This window comes from Tenrec ecaudatus, chromosome 2 (genome assembly GCF_050624435.1).
Source record: "Tenrec ecaudatus isolate mTenEca1 chromosome 2, mTenEca1.hap1, whole genome shotgun sequence".
Classification (NCBI taxonomy): domain Eukaryota; kingdom Metazoa; phylum Chordata; class Mammalia; order Afrosoricida; family Tenrecidae; genus Tenrec; species Tenrec ecaudatus.
Genome location: NC_134531.1, coordinates 197,694,298 through 197,711,995, shown reverse-complemented (window position 1 = coordinate 197,711,995; position 17,698 = coordinate 197,694,298). Strand labels below are relative to the sequence as shown.

Below are 17,698 nucleotides of genomic sequence, written 5' to 3'. Positions count from 1 at the left end.
AGCTCAGGTTACTGGCTGTAACTGGAGGGGCACTGCAGAAGGAAACAAGAACGAGAACTCCTTACTTTCCCTAGAAATGCATCACTGCTATAAATCACTTTCTCAAACTTAATATTTACTAATTAAGTGATTCCAAAGTTTTCAACATATTTGGAAAGCTTCATGGCATGGTTTCTAGATCCATTGTTAGGGGACTCATAGGAGCAACCGTGTGTGCGAATTTAGGACCATATTCCTCAGGGCCCTGAAGGTGACTTGCACTGGCTCTTATGGCCCACATGATACAGTCGTCAAAGTAGATTCATCGGAGACTTTACAGTTTTGGTTTTGGAAATTGCAGTGTCAGTTTTTGGGTAGTAGACATCAATTTGGACCTGATTAGTTCTACCAAAGCTGCCATCTTGTTACTTTCTTCCCTGCAAAATAAACCAACTGGAGTGAATCTTTCTTTAATATTCCTTATCACTTCATCTTATGTGTTGGTTTATTTTTTCTTTGATATGTCATTAAATAATTCCTTAGGGATGATGCAAGAGTAATTTAGGAGAAAGATTTATGGCACTAAAAGGGAATAGGTGTAGAATTAGGAATATCTTTATTTGTAGAACCTTAGTAGAAATTATTTTTTTGCTCTTTGATAGCTGTCACACGGTCAGCCCCGGACTCATGGTGACCACACGCCTACTAGCACAAAGGCTGCCATGATTTGTGCCCTCCTCGTGCCTGATTGTGGGGCCGATCATTGTTGTCCATAGGGCTTTCACTGAAAGGTATTTGGAAGAAGATCATCAAGATTTTATTCTTATTCCGCTTTGTCTGGAAGCTCACTGAGATCTGTTCAGCATCATTGCAACACACAGCCACCACTGACAGATGGGTGGTGGCTGCACATGACCTGCACTTGCCCGGGATGACAGCTACGTCTAATGCACGGAAGATGGGGATTCTCCCACGGGACCCCCAATGTCCTCCCCGTGTTGTTACCATGTCTTTTCAGAAATATGGTTCTTGAGAATTTGTAACTCATAGAGCAATTACAAATAGCAGTGATGAAAAACCAACATGAAAAAATAGGTTATTGAGTAATCTGCATTAAAAAAAACAGAGCACCAAATATCTATAAGATTCTGATTGTTCAGTCTTTAGCTGTAAACTAGATACATGGTATTGAATATTCAGCTGTCACCCTTTTCTCTGAGCACCTTGGAGGAATGTAATTGGAGCAATTAAGACAGAAAAGAACTATTGAAGAAGGCATTCTGCAGGATATTTTGCTACAGATTTGTAAAACAATGCTTACTCTACTAAATCCTTGCAATTATTTAACATATTAAAGATTCTGAAAAATCTGGTACTTAAAAAATCCTCTATGTTTTAAAGCCAGAATTCTCTACTGCTTGAAATGAAGCTTGTTTCTCCCCACCACACTAATTAATACTCTGAATCTTTTATTAGCTATTTATTATTTTTGTTGTTGTTAACGTGAACACAGTGCTATCACGAATTATGCAGTCGAGCTTCCCACATTTGGGGAAATTACAGGTGTTAGCACATCTGGAGTGCTATCCGTAAGCCTCGCCCTGGGAAAGCCATCAAAGTGATCATGGGCTCTCCCCTGCCAGGCAAGTATTGGATCTTTTATTTTTACAGGAACATTATTTTGGAAATGTTGAGTTAAACTTACTGAATTTCAGTATTTGACAAAAGGTGGATTTTGCTCAGGAATTTATAAGTTAAATGTGATTGTTATTTTTATTTTAGAAATTCTAAACTTAATGATGAAATTTTTAAATGTGATTTTTCCAGATTATTCACACTTACTCATTGAAGTGGGCTTGGCTAGTCCTAGAAAGAAACAAATGAAGCAAAACAACCTGTATTCTAAAAAGAGTGAACTGTCCAACCCAAAACAATGAGGAATAAATAAGCACAAAATGAACCTTTTAAAGCTTTTTTGTTGGTGTCTTGATATTTTAATTGCTTTGCCTTTAAGATAAATACTAATTGTCTTTAAATATAAATTATAAGAAGTACAACAATTATTAAATTGAGTAAAATAAATGCGTAATTTAATTTTAAATTGCTGCCAATTATGTGGAAGGATGTTGAGGAAAAGAGAAGGTGAGATAATAAAGTGTAAGAAGGAAATGTGGAACAAAGACCAGCAGCAATAGAGTCACCAGTGAAGGGGTGTGAGGAAAGAGAAATCACATTGTTCCACTCTCTTCTTTAATGGTCTGTCTTTGGCATCCTTCCTTCACCACTACTGTTAGCAGTCTTCATGCACTCACCTCTGTTTTATGTTCCTTCACACTCTTTAGCATGACCTGAAATCATATGAAACATACATTTGCATGTAAATATGCCTATTGTCTGTCTTGCCCATAAGAATGTAGGTTCCACATGAGCAAAGAATTGGTTTACCACTGTGTCCTTGGCACTCAGAGGGTGACATATAACAGTATCCAGTCTGTGGTTATTGAACAACTGAGTGGGAAAATGATAAGGGAGCATGCAAATTCAATGTGTCTGGAGAGAGTGAGTAAAAGAGAGAACAGAGACCATGGGCTCTGAACCAAATATATTATTATAAAAATCACTTTGATCCTATGTACCTGTTTCTTACTCAGATGTTTTACACTTAAGAAACCGTTTGCATGTTGGCAAGTGCTACTGAAATTCCCAGGGCTATGTTAATCTCTGTTCTCAACTCCAGCTTGTATCCACTGCAAACACCTGAGGTCTTGCAACTCAGCTAGAAGATACAAGACTTTGTATGGCCTGAAGGTGGCTAGTGCAAATGGAGACTTCAACTATTCCAACTCTGGAACTGGTGGCCACTCACTGTAAGATTTGTCAGTGTGAAGATTGAAAAGAGTGATTTTCAGAGATATTTTCCATGTGTCAAGCAGAGCAAATGAGCTCAGTTCACTCACAGAAGAGTAAGTGGGAAGAGAATTTTATGTACTGTTGACCTGGAACATTATTGGTCTCTGTAAGTATATGTTGGATTTAAAAGTTCAAATATTAATTGAGCATAACTTACTGAATATAAATATACCGTCAACATTTAAAATACTCTGACTCTTATAGAATAATCAGAGATGCTTAATTTTGAATCTTGGCTTGGCTAGACCCTCTTTCCAGAGTCTAGATAATACCAACAATTTCTCTACAACCCATCTGGAGGAAGCAAAGAGTTAATCTATGTTTACACACAATTTGCTCTTTTTTTTTGCTCAATTTGACTAGTACTAGTACTTGATATTGACTAGAATCTGAACATTTCAGCACCATTATGAACTGTGTGTGTGAGCATGTTATGTGGATAAGACAGATGATCTTTCTATAATGATCAAATATAATCTGTCCATGGGATCTGAGCATCCACTTAATTATCATTCATTTTCTCCACTCCCAATGATGTTTGTAACAGAGATGTGGATGCTTGTATCTAAATCACTTGGAGGACATTACCAAATTGAAAGGAGTCCTGGTGATACGCAGTGGTTAGCAGAAGGTCAGTGGGAGAAAGGACCTGGGTGTCTTCTCTCAGAGTTAAGAACGTCTGTGGGAAATTCTGCTTTGTTGCTGGAAGTAAAAAATGACATGACTGCACACAAATATAATAACCTCAAAAACCCACAATGAATACAGAGCAGTAGGGAATTTTTCAAACTCATGTACGCCTGAGCATGAGTCTGGAAACAATGGCTATTGCCTCTCAATACCTTGTCATTGGGTGTCAGTCCGGTCTTGTTAGCTCGTGGGTACGAGTCTGATTTGTCTACACTTCCTTTTGTTTTCTGGAGCTCATCAAGTGAGGGATTAGGCTCTGTGTGTCATGAAAAACCTCTACTGCTCATGATCTTGGCAATGTTGACACTGCCAGTTCACCTTAGACCAGAGTATCTCTGATAGTAAAGACGAAGCACAGAATAAATATACACGACTGCCAAGTGAGAGACAATGTGGGTTCTCTGGGGAGTGTGCTGGCTCAAGCCAGCTTTGAGAAGTGTCAAAAGGCCAAGCTGAAATTCAGCGGGGAGAAAGTCACACTCAGGCCTGCTGTTCAGCGGTGTGGTGGCTGAAGAAAGCTAGGCTTGAACCCACACTGGAGTTTTACTTACTGTGAGACTATGGCCATATGGTTATACTTCCGGAGTTTCTGGTTCTTCATATATGAATTATAAATTATCACAGGTCTTCCTCACAGGGCTGTTGTGGAGGATATAGTAAATGATGTATGTGTATATGTGAACAACATACTTGACCTAATATATAATTGTTGCATCATCAGAAGATAAATGTAGCAAAAATAGCTAATATTGATTTATTCTAACTTAACCATGAAAAGAACATTTCAAGATCTAGCTTGAGGTATGACACCGTTAGTTATTGGATAGTATTTCTATGGCTATAAGGTAAATAATATGAATATTATTCAAATTTATGTACCAAATACTAATAACAAAGTTGAAAAAATGAAGTTTTTACTAATGTCTACATGGTAAACTTGATCAAACGAGCAGTCACTGTGTATTGATAATGCCCATTAGGGATAATGTCCAGGGTTGAATGGAGAAATAAACTTGGTCCATACACACAGTAGAATAATATGCAATATTAAAGATTAACAATGAATCTTCAAAACACGTAACATGAATAAACCTGGAGAACATTATGTTAAGTAAAATTAGTCAACTACAGAAAGACAAGGAAGATTAATTGGTGCTTACCAGGAACGGGATGGGAAGGGAAGTCATGTGCTCAAAGGTAGACAGTAGTTAAGTTGGGTGAAGTGGAAGGCAATGTACAATAAGATGGAGATTAGGAAAAATGATAGAGGCAGGGAAGTTTGTAAGAATTTAAAGAAAATAGAAGCAAATAATGTCACATACACAATCCTGCAATAGTGGTGATCTTTAGATAGATGCTTGGGTAAAAAAAGCAGACTGAACAGTGTATTTGGATACTTTACATTACTACAAATAGATCCATGCATGTGGTGGAGGAACAGGGGGCAATGTTATGAAAAATCTTAGATATAGCGAAATATTTAAAAGGAATGCGTTAATGGGCCTGCAGGATCAAGGGCATAGTCTCAGGGCTGCCATGGTCAATGAGTATAAAACAGTTCACATGACAGTGTCCTAACTCCTACCATTGCCAGTAGTGACGGGGGTCTTGAAAGCTCATGTGAAGTCATAGAAGGTGCACCTGTTGTTCTCTCCCAGTTCCCTGAGACAGAGACACGCACTGCCACCAAGCAGATGGTGATGCCCAGCAACCCTGAAGGACAGGCTACAACTGCCCTCTGAGTTTTCATAGTAACTTTCATAAATAATTTGAAGATCTATATTTTTCTTCTTCAAATTATTCCGTAAGGATTTCAGGGCACATTTGAATATATAGAAGTCAATGTATAATTCATGTTAAATGTTTTAGAGGTGAGGTTGAGCCCCAGTATCTTTATAAGTTTTAAGAGCTTCTGTGGTCAGGCAGTGAGGTTGTGCCACATTATAAAAGAATATCGTTTTAATTTTAATAAGGACGTTTCAACGATAACAAACTTATTTTTGGTTTCAGAAAATTTACACCTACATTTATTATACAAAACTCACTACCTTTCAATTGATTATGACCATAGTGACCCTTTAAGATGGAATGGAGCCTCTCTTGTTGGTTGGTGAGGCCGTAAACCACCACGGGAGTAGAAAGTCTCATCTTCCTCTTGCAGAGTGATTAATAGGCTTGAATAACTGACCTTGTGGTTAGCAGTCAAATGCATAACCCACTGCACCAGCAGGGGTACTTATTTATTGCATAAGAACTTCTATTTCTTCCCCTTTTTAATATTACAAATTGTAACTGCCTGCCATTAGGTTTCTAATAAAGGTGAACTAATAATTGGAAAAGATTCTAAGTTCATGCAATTTGCACTAACTATATCTTTGGATCAAGATGCATCATGTGAAGTCTAACTTGATCCAAATTCTTAGTAGAGCACAAACTACTTTAAATGAAGCCAACATACACTCCCTTTAGCTCAGCAAAGCTGACACTACAACAAATATCCTTATTTCTATGGGGCAGCAGAGTGAAGAGTGTGATATGACTTATGTTGTGTATCTAAAAACTAGAGCTGATAGGTGGAAACTGGTACTATTTTTGGAATCAACTGGAAAAATATACTCAGAATAAGTCTAACATTTGACGCACCAACATGTTTATTGGTTAGTGCCGAACTTAAGATCCAAAGGCAGCATTCACTGAAGGATCATGTGCGGAGGATAAAGAAAGAGGGAGGAATGGAAAGAGCAAACACTAGGAGGAAGTGGGAAAAGCAACAGTCCATGGAGAGGCTTGCCATGGAAGAGCTCAGAGACAATATGCGTGAATTGTTGGATGTAAACATGATGATCTTCTTGTAAACTTCATTTAGCTTACAATAAACAGCAAGAAAAAAAACCCAAATACAAATCTGTATTGACAATTACTAGTGATTGGAATGTGAACACTGGAAACAAAGAAAAAAGCTCAGCAGTTGGAAAACATGGTTTTGATGATATAGTTATGACACTGGAGATCTCATAGTAAAGTTTTGCAAGATCAGTCATAAGAAAAGGCCCCTCGTGTCATAGTGGATTAGTGTTAGACTACAATCTACAAATTCAGCAGTTACTGAGATTGTAAATCTCAGAAACCCTAAGGAGGAGCTCTATTTTCTCTTAGATGGTTACATTGAGTGAAAATTCATTTGATGGCTGTAAGGTGGTAGCTTCCTAGTGCTGTACCTGCTTTGGAGTGTCCAGGGTCCTTCGTTAGGATAACCAAAGGACAGAGTCACAGACCACAAATGGCTAGGAGAAGCAAAGTTTATTCAGAAAGGAAAGAAAAGCACCCAGCACAGCAGGAAGAGCTTTGAGTGTCTAGAGGCTTGTATCAGATGCTGGGGCTGGGTCGCCAGTTATGAATGGACCAATCCTGGGTCTGGTCACATTGCTCAGATTCAATCATTAACCTCATTATGTTCTGTCCATGCTGGGGTCTTGCATGAATAAGGACAAAATAGTAAACAGGTAATGGGTCACCAAAGAGAGTCATGAGATCTGCTGATTTTTTAGTTTAAAATCAGCCTAGAGGTATGTTGCCTGCTGATTTAAAATTATCCTAGGCTGTTGAAACTATCCCTCCAGACTTCCTGCCACTTCCAAAGTTTCCAGCTGGGACTTTTTTTCTTCTATCTGCTTAGAGCTTTCTGTCTCCTATCTCTCATATATATATATATATATATTCACAAATGTTGACTATACATGTTGATTTTGCCATTGAAATACACAGGCATCAAAACAATTATATTTGTGGAAAGATAGAAGGTAAATGTCATCAGAGATTAACCAGGGTCAGATATGGCACAGATCGTAGATTATTAGTACCAGTTCAATACGCAGAGGAAGGCAATTCAAACAAGTCAACGTGAACCAAAGTACAACCAAGAGTATATGCAACCTGAATTTAAAGACCATCTCAAACAATGGATTCGATGCATTGAACACAAATGATTAAAGACACGACAGATTGAGGGCTGGCAAGAAAGACATCACAGGTGAAGAAACCAAACATACGACACATGAAGAAACTAAACAGCTGTGAAAAAGATGGGAAAGAATGAAAAGCCCACGAGAAGTGAGAGGAGACTGAAGTTTGCTCTCAAATGTAGAGTAGTTGTGGTAAAAGAAAAGACTAAATTGATAATGGGTTCCTGTGGTTAGGGCAGGGGAGCTTAGAGGGAAAGGGGAGTTAATAACACGTAGTACAGGAAATAATTGTTCAATGTTCTGAAATGGATTGTGGTGATAATAATTGTCCAACTCTTCTTTACATGGTTGGACTTACAATACTATGATATATGGTTTATGCCCCAATAAAATTATTTTTAATTGTTATACTTAAACAACAAAACAAAAAAGAAAGGATGAAATAAAATAGCTGAGTAGAAGTTTTCAAAGGGTACTGTGAGAAGACTAAGATTTTTAAAACATCATTTTATTGGGGTTCAGTGGCACACGAATTAAAAGGTTGGTGGTGAAAACTCATTTGTATGTGGGAGAAAGATGTGCTCTTCTAAAAAAATGACCTTGTTTTGAACAATGAACAATTCACAGCACTCCTCTGACCCGAAATGGAATCTCTGTATTTTGTATGCTTACATCCTTGAAAGCTGTGTGAAGCAGTTTGGGTCTTCCCTATAGGATCAGAATGAATGGCTTTTTGTTTTTAATCATTCAACTCTTTTCTCCTGCATCTTAAAATTTATTAAAGTTTATTAGTCATTTGATGTATACCGCAATGAAAACCATACCCACTGGCCTTGAGTTGTTTCTTGCCGTATTGTCAGAATCTTCAGGTCAGTAGCCATAAGGACAACAGTAGAAAACACAGCCTGGCCCTGTGCCTTTCGCACAGCTTCCCTATATGTAAACAGAGCAATGCTGTGTCATTTGCGTGTATTGTTAGGTACCATTGGGTTGGTTCTGATGCATAGCGACCCTGTGTACAGCAGAACAAAATATCCCTGGGTCCCCACTGTCCTCCAAATTGTTTCTATACTGAAGTCCATTGTTTCAGCCACTGTGTCCATCCATCTTCTTCAGCATCTTCCTCTTTGTTGCTGCCCTTGCACTTTGCCAAGCATGAAACCCTTCTCCAAGACAGAGTTGTAGCCCACAGTAACCTCCATAGTCTTCAATAGCAGCTAATACAAATGTAGCAATTCTTCTTTAGATTTCTTTATTTAATACCCAGCTTTCACATGCATATGATGTTATTGAAATTATCATGACTTGGGTTGGGCCTAGGGTTAGGCCTACTTATGCAGTAGATTAACCAGACACCATACATTTTTTATTTATTCCCTGCTGCTTTCATGAGCATTAATTGGAAATTTAAGCAGCAAAATACTTGACAACTTCAATATTTTCTCCATTTATCATGGTTACCTGTTGGTTTAGTTGTGACAATGTTTGTTTTCTTTACTTTGAGTGGTAATCCAAACTGAAGGCTATAATCTTTGATGTTCATCAGCAAGTGCTTCAAGTCCTCCTCACTTTCAGCAAGTCAGGTTGTTTCATCTGATTATTGAAGGTTGCTAATAGGCCTTCCCCTAATGATAATGGCATATTATTCTTCATATAATCTGGTTTCTCTGGTTATTTTCTCAGCACACAGTTTGAATTTTTACAGTGAGAGGACAAAACCCTGACACACACCTTCTCTGATGCGAAACCGTGCAGGTTCTGCAGCTGGTCCTGTTAGAATAAAGGGACAGCAACTTGTTGTAGGGGCTACACTTTGAACTGCGGTCCTGAAGGTCCAAATTCCAAACCACCGGCCAATCTGTGGGAGAACAACTGGACTTTCGACTCCTTTCTACCCTGTAGGATAGAGTGGCTATGGATCAGAATGGACTCAATGGCAGTGAACTTTTGAGACTGTACTGTCAGAATGCACTCAAAATATGACTGAGAAAGAGCTGCTTTCTCAACACAGAGAAAACTTTTGAAGTAAAACCTTTCAAACCTACATTAGTTGATGGGGCACAACTCAAAAGGAAAAGAAACAGCTCCAAACATCTATTAATCATTGGAATTTTGAATGCATGAGGTATGAATCTAGGGAATTTTAAAGTTTCAAAATGAAATGATTGCATAAAGATAGCTATCCTAGGAATTAGTGAGCTGAACGGGACTGGTATTGGACATTTTGAATCAGACACTTTGAAATTGATCAAAGATGCACTCAAGATGCATTGATAATTATTGGTGATAGTAATACAGAAGCTATAAACAAAGAGGAAGGAAAAATAAATATGAAAAATATGACCTTGATGGTAGAAATGAAGCTGGAAATCATATGATGGAATTTTTCAAGACCAATACCTTTTTTACCACAAATACATATAGAAAGGATAGACTAATCTTTCTCCCATGAAGTAGCTGGTGGCTTTGACTGACAGCCTTGTGGTTGTACAAGGCTTACCTGACAACAGGACTCCCATTTGAAGCATAAGTGTAATATATTATCGCTGTAAGACTAAAACATTACCATCTGGTTAAAATAAGAGCAAACTAATGTGAGCATCTTTTCTCTTTTTCTCTCCTCCTCATTTTTGCCAACCACCGTATTGCTAAAATTGGTGGTGGGCAATGGTAATGGACTTGAAGTTCTTATCAATGGACATCAGTGACTACAGTGTTCAGTATGTATTCCACATCAATATAAAGAACATAAAAATCCTCACAACTAGACCATTAAGCAACAGCATAATAAATGGAGAAAATCCTTGCATTGAAATGCTCAAGAATTTCCTTTTGCTTGGACCCACAATCAATGCTCATGGAAACAGCAGTTAGGAAATTAAATGTCCTAATGCACTGGACAAATCTATTACAAAAAAATCACTTTAAGAGCTGGCCTAGTGATAATGAACCAATCATCACCTACTCGAGGTAAGTATAATGTAGGTCACCTGGCCAGAGGGCACCCCAGGACAGCTGGGATCAAATGGTAGGGGGTGGGGGCTTGCAGCCTGCTGAGTTGGTGCCATGTGCATATGGGGTGTGGTTCCCTGGCAGCCCTGTCAGAGGGATGAGGCTTACTGATGGGAGGGGCAGAGCAGGAGAGGGGAGAGGGAATGTTCAAGTCAGGAAGAACATAGGTGCATGTCTGTAGGTGAAGGGGAAGGAGGGCTGACCCCCAGGTGGGGGGAGGGGAGTCTGAGTATGCCCTTGCATCACTGGGTCGATGGTCTTTAGTGGCATGCAGGGGGAGGGCAGAATTGACCTTGAGCTTCAGGGGGTATTCCTGGAACCCCCGCCGAGTGCCTCACAACACTGGGACTCTCAATCCTGGATCTTTGGGGTGAATGTCATGCTCCAGAGGCTGCATTGGTGAGACCCCAAGTTGGAACTCCACCGCTGAACTGGACTTTATCCCAGACACACCTGTAGTCTGAGGACTTAAGCCAGCACACACACGGTGTCTGAGGTAGAAGAAGACAGCAGTACGAAGACTGTGCGCTGTGGTTTGACAACAAACAAGGATCTTGCTGCATCCACGCCCTGTATGCTGTATTAAGACATGTATTATCCCGGAAATCCTGTGATGGCCAGGCGCTTATATTCTGCTTATGCCTGTTTATATTAGGATGCATCTCAGCGGCGCATCACCAGTGGGGCTCAGCCTCTTGAAACTGTTATTTGTTGCCTTATTCTTCAGTAAATGAAACTCAGGGATGTTGAGCCTACAGGGAAAGAACTAAAACACAGGTCTGGGGGAAGGGTGAAACAGAGGGCTGGGTGATGCCAAGAAGTCTAGGGAGAAAAAGTATGTTTTGGAAAATGTGTGATTATGGAAGAAATTGCACAATTGTGAAGGGCCCAGGGGGACAGTGAGAGCCTGAGGTAGTTAGTTTATTGTGCCAACCTGGCCAGTAAACACATGTGGGGTTAATTGAAGGGAGGCGGGATAAATGACTCAGTGAGCCTTGCCTTTCTAGTTCTCAGGTCTCTTGCTTTCTGATGGTCGGACAAGGGTGCAGCTGCCTTAGCCAGTTCCCTGTTTCAGCTGGCAAGGCTCACTTCCTGCAAGACACCCCTGAGTAGAAGCCACAAGGACCTACCCCGATGCAGTGCTGGGTGCTGGAGCAGCCTTGTGGAGACCCCTGCCAGCACTGAGATGTTCACATGTTCACTGATTTGGCTTTCCTCCTGCAGTCGGCATCATTGCACGTGTTTTGTGAGATGGAGGAGGACTTTGTGGATTGGTGTTGGACATATGGGTTAATGGGTTACTGTTGGACTTATGGACTTGGCCAGCACTGAGTACGGATATTTTCTTGATGCGCACTTCGCTTTTATATAAAATTCTTTTTTATACCTGGGTTTCTGTGGATTTGTTTCTCTAAAGCACCCAGACTCTCACAGAGCACAAAACCCATCTGCAGAGTGTCTGGTCAGATTGAGCCACTGGCAGATCTGCCCTAGAGGCAAGAGTCGCCTGCCTATCAGGCAAAGAACACTGTCACCTTGATTAGGCAGGATCAAAGCCACTACTTGGCCAGTTGCTCACCATATAGACAGGACCTGAATTTGTGCAGCGCGCAAGTAGCTTTTACTGATTGCAAGACAGAAATTTCTTCCCTGGCTTTTCAATTATTGTTTGGGGTCTTTTCCTTTTCTCACATTAGTATTTTTGTCTGTATACTGTTATGTTGAATGCAATATTTTGTATTGTTTTCTGTTGTGTCTCCCAGTTGTGAAGCACCCGGAGGGGTGGATATACAATGAGAATAATGGACACAAGGGGTTACTGGGAATTCAGGGGTGGAGGGGTAGATGATAAGGGGGGAGGGCATTTCAGGAGTAACTAATGCAGAATGGAGAGGGAGACTACTAGATCAGAGTCTGATTGAATAATGTGTCTTAAAGACAATTTGACCACGGGGGAGGGGAAATGTTCTAAAATTGATGTGGGGCTGATTCTACAATTCTCTGTGACATGATTGAATGATTGGAGTATTGAATTATATGACATGTAAATTACTTGTGAATAAAAGTGCTGGGGGAAAAACAAAAAGAACATATTTTAAAAGAAAATTTAATTATCCTTAAAAAATCTCTGAAAAAACAAAAAAAATCTCTGAAAAATGTTAAAAAAGTAAAGATGTCATTTTGAGGACTACTATGCTCCTGACTCAAACCATGGTGTTTGCAGACATCTCACAATCATGCTGATCTGGAGAAAAAAAGACTGAGGAATAATTGGTGCTTTTGAATTATGGTGTTGGCCAAGAAGGTGTAGTAATATATCGTGCCCTGACAGAGGCATGAGCCATTCTTGTTAGAAGAAGTACAACCACAGGGTCTTTAGAAATGAGAATGACAAGACTTCATCTCATGATCATTCTTGTTAGAGCATCATCAAAAAAGAGTAAATGCTTCAAGGAAATGGATTCACGGTTTGCCTGCAAAAAGGGGCTGAAACATAATAGTGATTTTGAGGATGGGGCAAGATCAGGCACTTTTTTTAAACATCATAGGTTTACTATTATATAATTTGACATCCCATTACAAGAATGCCACTAGAGCATGACTAGAAATTCAGAGATGATTTGTTTATTGGAAAACTAGTTACCTGTCACAGTTACAGTACCATAACTGAAGGTCAAATTTCTCATGAGTGACAAAGAGTAAAAGAAAACACCTGCACATATATTGCAAATATATATAAATGGTGATTAAAATTATATTTGTTTCTAAACATATACATAAATCATTTTGTTCCAGCATGGTAAACCAGAAAAGCAAACCAACCAAACAAACAATAATCAGCCAGATCTCTAGCCATGAGGGCACGAATTATTCAAAGAGAGGAGGAAGTAAAGCACAAAAAGCCCCACATTGTTGCTACTCTGTGTGACTCTGGTCAAGTGAGGCCCAAACACCCTGTTCTTCATGGCCCTCAAATGAAAGCCTCTTTCTAAAATCACAAATGTCCAAGTCAGCGAATGCAATGTAAGCCTACAACTGAGAGCACAGAGGAATGATTGCTCTCCACCACAATTACTGCCCTTCAAATATGACCAATAAATTGAATAATTAACAATAATAATCCTCTTCTAAAATTTCTGACTTGCCTTTTTATTCTAGAAGAAAGTGGGTTTTTGTAGCTTTAAATTAAAGTTAATTTCAATACATATTCATATGAAAGTGACTATAACATCACTTTATGATATATAAAAATAAAGCCCCATTTGGCATGCCTAGAAGGAAGCCCTAACAGAGTGTGTTCTCCCACACCCGTGTCGAGAGGAGTTTGTGCTCCAGGTGTGAGATCCCTGTATCCATGTAACATAGCACTTACTTCCTGCCTCCATTCCCACAGGGTTTTCAGTGTTTTATTTACCCTAGCTGATTTACTCCTCTTAGCACTTCTAGGAAGTTATTTTTTAATTACTGTTTCATTTTTTCAGATCATCAGAAGAAATTTTGCAATCTTATTTGCTTTGCACAATGGGTATGAATTCAGAAGGAGATTGTGGGGGTGGGGTGGGGGGAGAAAAAGTGTGGAGCCAAGTCAAAGAAGTTAGGTTTACTCTTTGCATCTCATGAAATGTAACACCAACGACTATTGCAGGTGTTTGGCTTAATTTAAAGTAGTCTTAGATAATTCATGGTGGTTGAGACTAATTTACTGTCAATTGAAAACCTTGTCTTCAAAGCCCACCTGGGGGTTGTGAATTCTCCTAGTGCTCAGAAAAACAACCAATACCTTTTTTTACCACAGGTGTGTTCAGGCACATGCATGTAACTGCAATGTGGGCATTTTTAGGTAAAGTGACATCATTATTTAAAAAGGAATGGTGTGTGTTCAGAATTTTGCATCTGGTTCTTGTGATGGTGCCTTGAGGCCACAGCTAAGTTAGTATAGTTTTATTCGTGTGTATTTCTACTAAACCAGGGGTTGGAAGCACATGCCGCTAATGTTTCTGTGAGTCTCATGACCAAATCTGTAAAACCATAAAGCCTTCATAAAACAAAGGAAATTAATTTGCCAACCTGAGATCATAATCAGGTACAGATTTTCATCTTTCCCTGGGGACATCTACTGATGATTATAGTCTTCAAAGCTGTTATGACGTCCTTGTTTCTCAGACTATAGATGAGAGGGTTAAGCATTGGGGTCAAGATGGCGTTAAACATAAAGAGGGACTGGTTTAATTTGGGAGTCTTAGAGGAACCTGGCCTCATGTAGACCAATATGGCGGGGCCGAAGTACAGGCTCACCACACAGAGGTGGGAAGAGCAGGTGGTGAGAGCTTTGTTCCTGCCCTCTGGGGAGTTCATGCGGAGTACAGCGAGGACGATGAGGGTGTAGGAGGTCAGAATGAGACTCAGTGGAATAAGGACCACCAAAAAGCTCGAGACGACCACTGATTTCACATAGGCTGAAATGTCCTCACAAGTCAGCTTCAGGAGGGCCATGCCTTCACACAAAAAATGAGGAATCTTTCGTGGGCGACAAATTGGGAAGTGCATGGCATAGGCTGTATGGATCAGGGAAGTAACTGCTCCTCCTACCCAGGAGCCAATGACCATTTGTGTACAGATTGTGTGACTCATGATGACTGAATATCGCAGAGGGTTACAGATGGCAACGTAGCGGTCATAGGACATGAGGGTCAACAAGAGGCACTCAGCAATCCCCAGGGTTAAGCTAAAGAAGATCTGGGTTCCACAGCCAATCTGAGATATGGTTCTCTTCCCTGAGAAGAAGTTTGTGACCATTTTGGGGACAGAAGTTGAGATCAAGGCCAAGTCAATGAGAGAGAGCTGACTGAGCAGGAAGTACATGGGGGAGTGGAGTCGGGAATCCAACCAGATGAGAAGAATGAGAACCGAGTTGCCCATCACAGCCACAAAGTAGACCAGAAGAATGATGCAGATGAGGATCACAAGATGACTCAGTTCAGGCCAGAGCCCCAGAAGGATGAAGTCTGTGGTGACAGTCTCATTATCTATTTCCATGGCTGACCATCATCACCTTAACGCAAGTGCAAAAACATTGTTCTGTCAGATGACATGTTATTGTTTAACTGTTCTACCTTCACTCCTAAGACTCCTTTGAATTTATTCTTCCCCTCTTTCTTTGTTGTGTTCTTAATACTCTGAATAATTTTTTAACATAAAAAATTTTCATGGATCAATTATTAAACTTACATACTTACTGTTGCAAACAGCCATCATGGACTAATTCATTAATCATATACTTAATGAATCATTAAATTCATATAAATTTTGCTGCAAATTGCAAACTAAGAACTTAAGTATATTCAAATACCCTATTAATAAGCAGTCCATCTGATGAAAATTTACCATATGTATTTATTAATGAACCAATCCAATTATTACCTGAGGTAACTTGAAGGAACAAGTGCAGTAGATATGTCATAACAATTTTATATTTCCTGAGAATAACATTCTTCCTTGGTCTTGTGAAACTTTGGGCATACTGGGGGAGGTTTTTTTTTATCATAGGTGGTGTAGAGGCCTGAGGAGAGAAATGCATTCTTAGAACTGAGTGTTCAGACTACTTGTCCATTGGTTCTTGCTCTGATCACAATGACAGCCAATGTGCACCACAAGGACAAACCATGACATGAGCATTCAGAGACCTGACAAGTTCTATGACTACCAGTTTCACACAAGTTGCCTTTTTCTGTTTGAATTCGAAACCAGTGATTCATGTAACCCCAGGTTCTAATTGATGCTGTAGATTCATAAGATTGTGAGATGCTTAAAATGAAACACACACACACACACACACACACACACAACAGTGGATGGAGGAGCCACCATTTCATTTTGTTTTAATTGTGAATGTGGTATTACCCACTTCCAAAGACTCTCATCAAATGTCTCCACTTTCATGGTTTTTCCAGTTAGATTTAACTTCTCCACTTCTCTCCTCCTATGTTTATCATCTGTGAAGTTGTTTGTAGCACTCTGCTTTATATCATAATTGCTTGTGAACTAAAATCTCATCCTTGACCCCTATAGTTTATTAATCCTCACAGAAAAGGGGTTCCACCTGTTTTGTTTATAAATATAGAACCCCCATTCAAGACTGTCTAGTCTGGGTCATCAGGGGACAGATAGTCAATTACTGTGTTATGAGTTGACATGTTTGTAGGTCTATATATTTCAAAAGATTCATACCATATTTTATATAAAGGACACATGCCTTCTGTGTTTCTTTGCCAATGCTCTTTCCCTCTAGAAGGCATTTTCATAAATGTCCTATGAAAACTTTTTTACAACAATGGTTGGAAACAATAGCACTTGGAAGGTGCATATTCTTGGCATGAACTATCAAGATATAATGAATGATAAGGTTCATGAAATCAAACCACTGCAAAATTACCCAAACTTGTTTTATGAAAAAAAAATCATGTGGATGCTTGTCAAAAATATTTTAATGTACTCCTGTACCCGATTCTTGATCTACAGAACGAGTCTTCTGGTGACTTTTATAAGCAGATAAACCAAAACCAAATCAAACTCACTGCCATTAAATCTATGCAGATTCATATAATCATACAAGTTAAGAAAAATGCAGGAAATGAGACTCAGAGAGACTAAGTGACTTGCTGTATTTCATGCAGTAGAAGAGGCAAAAGTGAATAACTTTGATGTGTTTTGATCTACATATGGTACTTTATTATAAATTTTTCCAGAAAAATAAAGATGCTACTATTTTCCATTGGTTTCTTCCCCTTTTACAGGATACATAAATAATTATGCATTCTCAAAGAGTATACAGACATCTAATAATATTTCTGATATTTATGGTCTATTATGTGAATTCAAAATTCTGTGTTAACATATTTGTGCATTCATTCTCTGTTTTTTTTCCAGACTCATTTTACTCATGTACTCAGTTATTTTTACTCTACACCCATATTGAGGCATGCATCAATGTCAAACTCTAGTCTAGAACATAAAGATTCAGCGATAAGTAGAAACATACCTCTCACTTTAGTAATTTTACAGGCAAAAGGCATGCCACTAATTCAATTAAATGCCAGATTTGTTACTGTAAAGGCTTGTCCTAAAACTGCAAGGCAGCAAGGCAA

General features: G+C 39.2%; 1 protein-coding gene and 1 non-coding gene across 2 annotated transcripts; both read right to left on the bottom strand.

Moving 5' to 3' along the window:
* Nucleotides 1–1,473: 1,473 nt before the first annotated feature.
* On the bottom strand, nucleotides 1,474–1,630 carry LOC142441801 (U1 spliceosomal RNA). The gene has a single exon (XR_012783134.1). It is a non-coding gene; the product is annotated as a U1 spliceosomal RNA (small nuclear RNA).
* Nucleotides 1,631–14,633: 13,003 nt separating this feature from the next.
* On the bottom strand, nucleotides 14,634–15,590 carry LOC142440320 (olfactory receptor 2AJ1-like). Its single transcript, XM_075542790.1, has one exon. It carries the CDS (start codon nucleotides 15,588–15,590, stop codon nucleotides 14,634–14,636), a length of 957 nt encoding a protein of 318 aa, XP_075398905.1.
* Nucleotides 15,591–17,698: the final 2,108 nt, after the last annotated feature.